At 39.3% G+C, this 7,044-nt stretch overlaps 1 protein-coding gene across 1 annotated transcript in view; it reads right to left on the reverse strand.

Annotated features, from left to right (window-relative positions):
• LOC133345913 (diacylglycerol kinase beta-like) overlaps positions 1-1,942 on the reverse strand; it is a 43,099-nt gene extending 41,157 nt beyond the window's left edge. The window contains exon 1 of the mRNA XM_061557026.1: positions 1,883-1,942. Coding sequence (XP_061413010.1) covers positions 1,883-1,917 — 35 coding nt within the window. The 5' untranslated portion in view covers positions 1,918-1,942. The remainder of the gene's footprint in view (positions 1-1,882) is intronic.
• Positions 1,943-7,044: the final 5,102 nt, after the last annotated feature.

Genomic DNA, 7,044 nt, shown 5'->3' on the forward strand with positions numbered 1-7,044 from the left:
AGACACACACAGAGAGACACACAACACACACGAGAGAGACACACAACACAGACACACACAGAGAGAGACACACAACACAGACACACACAGAGAGAGACACACAACACAGACACACACAGAGAGAGACACACAACACAGACACACACAGAGAGAGACACACAACATAGACACACACAGAGACACACAACATAGACACAGAGACCAATGCCTCTGTGTCGAGGCCTTGAATAGACGGGGGGGGCAGAGAGAGAGGTGGGTCTGCTGGGGCAGCTGCTGGAGCAGAGAAATTAGCCTTTCAACGGATAACTTAGGGTCTTGATCACAACTTGGTGTTTTAATGTATTTGAGGCCAGTAAGTGGTTTAAGTATATTTACAATGATTGCTAATAAGGCTTACATAACAATGAAAACATGTTAAAGAAACATAGTCTTTGGTTCTTTTGGTAAAGTTACGTAGATAGAAAAAATAAAAATAAAGTGACTAATCTAGATTTGAAGTTTTCGTGACTGCAGGGATCCATACTCTTTGGTTCTTTCGGTAAAGTCACGTAGGTATCAAATAAAATAAAATCACGACGTTTCGGGTGCAACAAAAGCGCCCGCCATCAGGTGGGACAACCAGAGCAAGAAACAATTGCTGAAGTGGGCAAAAGGGCTGCTGTAGCAAGCAACACAAGCAGTCGTCCGCTTGTGTTACGATCGAACCGAAGAATATTAATTCCTGCAGTCACGAAAGTTTGAAGTCAAAATGTGAAATAAACATTCTATATTCTGGCGAGCCGTATTGCTTCTGATGACGATACATTATTTTGGTGGGGCATAAAAAGCGAATCACAAAAGTAAAACACGTTTCACCTGATTTGCAGTTTTTTTGTTTAAGTCATTCAAATTGCTAAACCAACTGTTTTTGTTTTACTAAATACATTGCCACAACATTGTTTAAACTTTCCAAACTTCAAGCCATGAAACGCACTTTCATGAAATGCTGTTTTATTATAAAGTGACGAATACACAGGTCTTCTCGCAACCACTTTCAAACCTTAAAAAAGAATGGCTCATACACACTATGTGAAGCTCTACTGGCAAGATGGCCACAGTTGTTATGCGTACAGTACCAGCCAATGTATGCATGCAAAAGCAGGCGTGTTAAATTTAGACAAGCGCTTGGAAGGTGATAAATACAAAAAGGAATTATCAATAGTAATTACTAAGTAAGCTACTGAAAATAAAAAATTGTAACCACCCCATTAACTTTGGAATAAATTACTATATAACGTTAGATGCGTTAAACAACATGTCCTTGCTTCTTCAAAGTAAATGGATACAGGATCATAATTTAAAAATAGGTGTATCTGGAAGATGAACCAGTATAGTCGTTTCTTTGTCTATAAATAAGTAGCGATCCCTGCTATCCAAATTCAACTGTATGGAATATTTGCACGCTCATGGAGTGGAATGGTGGCATAGTGGTTAGCACACTGCTCTATGAACTCAGAGATCTGAGTTTGATTCCTGGCCAGAGCTAATAGTGAGGTGATATTGGAACTGGTTATGAAATAACCTGCAATGACTAGTGTGGTGAAGTATGGTCAAATAACACCCATGAACAACATGGCATGGGTAGGCCTTCATCCAGCAGTGGATTACCAAAAAAATGTAAGTTATAAATATTATGGTACACACAGAAAAATCGAGAAATGTTGTCATGGTTATATAAAATTAATCTCGTAAGCATGTCTTTTAAAAAATGTTTCGACATCAAAATATATAACAAATGTTAATATACATATTCACAGCTCTTGAAATGACTTTAATGACACCCTGGCTAGACCATAACGATGACTGTTTGAATGAGGACCCTAGAGGATGTGTGTGATCTTACCGGCTGTTGAATTTCTCTGGGTGCTTCTCTCTCATCAGGTGAAATCTGTGAGCTATTGAGGCATCCTAGGTGTGAAGAAACAATGAAACTGTCAATAATGTTTTCAGAGGCCAATCAACAAATACAAAAATAGTGAGAAGCTGTGTTTGTTATTCCCCATACACCACTCAAGTGATAAAACTGGTAATTAATTTAAAAACATGATTCAAATGTGCATACAAAGAGAATGCAAAAACACATTAATTTAAACATTCATTTAAGCCACGATAATTGTCAATTTGTATGCACCTTTCATTGAAAAATATACAATTTTATATTGTACTGATTGTACAATATCTGAAACATGTTTTAACCATCAATTCCTTTTATCAGTGAACACATTATGCAGTTCAAATATACTCTGCTTCTCTATGCTTTTAGAGTAGAAATAAATGACAATCGTGCATCAAAAAATAATATGCCCTATCTCTCACAGTGATCGTATACAGCTAGACCAAGCATGCTTGCAATTCTATTCTTGCCCAAAAAATATACATTCATTTCAAAAGTATAAAAATCTTGTTATATATGTTTTACATTTATATCATTATAACACATTGGACATGTGCATTATCATTGTAAATGTTGAACATTAAATTGATTAACAATGTACAAACAGCCGCATTAACTTTTATTGTACACAATCACACTACATCAAAGCAGTTCATGCAATGTCAGAGCGATTATATTTTGCTACAAATTTGGGTGTCAGCATTGATTAGTATGTACACGGCCCCTGCTCACACAACGCAAAACAGTTACCCACAGTGCATTACACAGCTTTCAATCAGACACGCAGGAGGATATGTGGTCGCATCGGATCTGGATCTCATCTAAATTCAAACGTCAATGTTGAAGAGTCTCCCTGCTCAAATAAGCCTCGGGTGATTGGTGGTGGCCCTGAGCCGGTGGATGGAAAATTCTATATTCCTCTGGCAGGACCACAGTATAATCACTGTTGTCACAAAGCAATGGTCATTTTGTTGACCGTAGTGAAATGATACGTTGTCTCGACCCCTGACCAATATTTGAATCCACAACCTTCCAATCCTGAGTTGGGCCAATTGGCCAGTTCTAAGCACAATCTACCCACAGTGTGTGCTTTGTCAAATCTCTGGTAAATCTGTGTCGACTGATGGGGCTGGCTCATGCTTGCAATAGAATTAGCTTTTAAGCTTTGTTTAACTTTTTTGTGTCACTCATTTGACAAAACTCAACGAGTACCAGTGATTTTGCAAGTCTGCTCCTATAACGTGTACCAAAACACAACGTATTTATTTTTTTAAACTGAAAAATTGAAATATTGTGCACTCTGTCCTGTATAAATTCCAACATGGCGAGCCATGACATGCAAAATATGGAGCCAATATAATGAATAATGTCATGTGCATTTAAACACTCTAATTTAGTATTCTAATTTTAAGACCAATAAGCACTAATTAAGATCGAACGGTGGCACAGTGGTTAGCATGTACTGTGTTATGAGCATCGCTACCCGAGTTTGATTCCTGGCCACAGCTATCTGTACTAGTCCTGTACCCGTCTTTGACCAATACACACAATGTGGTGTGGAATTTGGTTAAACAACCACCCTGCAAGCAACACAGTATGAGGAATCCATCATCCAGCAGTGGATTAACAACAAACGGTAATTATTATAATTTGCACTCTTATTTACATATATGTGGCTTGGTTGCAACTGGATAACATGTATATCTTCAGGTAAAGCATTTCTGCCTCACGGTTCAAAGCTTTGCCAGTTTCTGGACTGGTTCAAGTCGCCTCTTGACTCCTAAATAATGTGAAGTAGAATGTCTTGACATTAAAGTAGCGTCGTTATATGGCATGGTTTCTCTTATAAACTGTGGGTCCAAAACGACCCCGTCACTCTGAATATGAGCAAGCAATTGTGTGCCAGTGTGAAGGAATGATTTTCTATTATATCTGCACACGAAGCAAGTCTCTAAAAAAATTGAAGGAACTATCGTGAGTTTATTTATCTAGAAGCAGGTGATTGTGAGCTGTGCTGTCACCTATATTTGTTTCAAAGTTAACAATTTTGTAGGCATGAAAGGAAAGGACATCCTGCAAAATAGGTTTTATATTTGCTCGTGAGAGAATCCTTGGTGTGTGAAAAAAATACCAGTGTTTACATTATACATAGAAACACTTATGGCCAACGTCATTTGAAAGTTAAATGCGTAGTCTGTGATAAAGAAAAACAAGCAAAAAGGGTTTAGTTTATGACCCTTCGGATGAACTTTTTAACTTCAACGGAGAACCATTGCCTGAAAATGTCACTGCTTATTTTCCTGAGTCATAAGTGTCCCTCAACACGAAACATCTGTCTACAACAGCTGAACAATCTTGTCCATGTATTCATATTCTTAGGTTTTTTTCGGTAAAGTCACGTAGGTAAAACATTTAAATTAATAAAAGTAAAATAAAAAATAAAATAAAATCACGACGTTTCGGAGGCAACACAAGCTTCTGTATTGTCCATGTATGCATAATAGCTTGAAATATATTCCACGTATAGACCTCCTCAAAAAATGCAATGAGTATCTTGGATACCATAAATTGCAATTTACCACACAATGTGCCTGGCTATGTGCCCTTTTGGCTAATAAATGTAAAAAAGACATTGACCTGATATTGACAACTGCATATGTGTGGTATGAGTCTAACCACAAGTGACACGTATTGATAAGCGTAAAACTCTATTACACTGCCTTCCTTACATCTCATCTTAATAATATTAATAATGCACTGCTACTATTCTATTTATATTCATTTATATAATTATAATATTTTTATTCAAGAAACAATTAATTCCAGCACTTGACAATTCATAAAAACAGTCAGTGATAACAAATCAGCTACATGTCACTTTATGTTTAAACGTGTACAGTTGCCCTGTATGTATTTCCACTCATATTTAGTTTTACTGGTAGGAACCACCTGGTTCCACCACCAGCCCACAGGGGATTATTGTGTCCGTCCATCGTTCAGGGAGGGGGGTGGAGGGGCTGGGGTGGGAGGGGCTGGGTGGGAGGGGTGGGGCTGGGGGGTGGGGGTGGCTGGGGCTGGGGGGGTGGGGAGGGGTGGGGAGGGGTGGGAAGGGGAGGGGCTGGGTGGGGCTGGGTGGGGGTGGGAGGGGTGGGGCTGGGTGGGGAGGGGCTGGTCACCCCGTGGTGCCCTTATAAAACTCAACGTTTAACCTACTCACGCCGGCTTGTGCCCGCCCTCACAGTCGGGCATATTTGTGGAATAAACCACGCCGCTGTTGACCCTGGCCATTGACCGAGCAACCCAACGTTCCTACCAGCTCCCTCCACAGGAATGTGTTATATTTCTACTTGCTTTATGTATGTTTAACTTCTTTTGCACCGTATGTAGCTAACCGTGCTAATCAGAGGTGCAGGGGAAAGACAACAAACAAAGTTAACACAAAAAGCAGTTCTAAAGAAATTAGTTTTCAACCTAGATTTAAAATTGCATCTCTCCTAATATCAGAAGAGGGTTCCAGACAGCCACAGAAGCGCATCTGAAAGCACGCGATGGACTGGCCCTATTTGTTCAATGGCTTGCAAAAAGCCACTGCGAGGGTGACCAGAATCTGCGTGATGGTGTATGCTCCTTGACAAGATTTGCAAGATATTGTGGTTCATTTGTGGCGAGCACTTTGTGCGTAATGTGCGCGACCTTAAATGTATTCGTTTAGCAACCGCAAGCCGATGCAGCCTAGCGAGCACTGGACAGACATGGTCGGAAATGCAGTACCCATCACGGGATGTGCCAAATAATTTTGTTAACGAAGGTTGGCGGCTATTCAAATGTATTGGATAAAAAGGGAATGAGATACCCTGGAGAGAGATTGTGGGTTTATCTGCGCTTCCGGAATTGCTACGAAGCAGCAACAGGCACCTGTGAAAGCGGCATCCGTGATTGCTAAGACATCTGATCCTCACCCGTCTCGCTGGTGGAATATTCAGCACTGAGGACAATGCACGGGTAATGATTACCGGAGTGCTGGATAGGAAAACTGCAAGGTCAAAGGCACAGGAAATTGTAAATATTTAATTATCACTTACCCATCCCTGAGGATGTCATTGCTTGTGAATAATAGCACTCTTCTTATCTTTGTTAATTTATTTTAATGAATATATTTAATATTTATTGTTTAAAGTCATTTATACACTTTTTTGGATTCACGGTGCTATCGCATGTTGAGAGGTTATTATTTAATAATACACGAGTTTGGATTTGTACATCTTTTCCATCATTCACAAGTGCACTGTGTTTAAGCACTGTTTAAGACGAGGCTTTAGTGCAATGATAGTCAAATATTTAAAGTATAAACTTTTCAAGCACATGCATTTGCTATATCATACTTGCCAACTCTATGCCGAACACTCCCAGTGTTGATTATTATGTATTTATGTATTTATTTCCAAAAATCCACAGTCCCTTTAGCGGACTCGTAAATGAAAATAAGTGGTTACGTCGTATAAATGACTTCATTTTGTATTCATTATTTACACAGGAGTTAATGTTTTGTTTTTATTTACATGTTGTAATGGCAGTGTGATATATTTTATTAATTTAGTATATGCCGGTAAATATAATATTATTGTGCATTTTCTCCCATAATGTACTTCACAAATATACTTTTATGCCCAATGCCCACACACGTGCTCAAGCACAGCCCTGCATTAGCTAAACAGATATTATTCAATGACGGCTGCAATTAATTCTGGTAGCTGGTGAAAAAGCCATGTCACCACGACCAACCTTGAGACAACAGGGTCGGGCCTCAGGATGCTGTGGTCAGCCAGTAACGTGAGGGAATGACCCACTCCTCTGCCCGATGCCACACATCCCCAGACTTCCAGATGTATCACCTATACTTACTGCCACTTTGAAACATTGTGACCCACAGTACTTAATGCAATGCTTTAGGCCAGCCTCCATGAGCAATCATATGTAAAATAGCTCCCATAAATCAATAATTGCCATTTTTTTTTTATTCGAATGTTTCCATCTCTTTTTTCCTCTCTCTAGCCCACACAGTTGGAGTATGTGATGCATATGATGTCGCCACGTTCTAAAAATCATGTATA

The sequence above is a fragment of the Lethenteron reissneri genome, chromosome 23 (assembly GCF_015708825.2).
Source record: "Lethenteron reissneri isolate LAM-NWPU_2019-01 chromosome 23, ASM1570882v1, whole genome shotgun sequence".
In the NCBI taxonomy this organism is placed as follows: Eukaryota; Metazoa; Chordata; class Hyperoartia; order Petromyzontiformes; family Petromyzontidae; genus Lethenteron; species Lethenteron reissneri.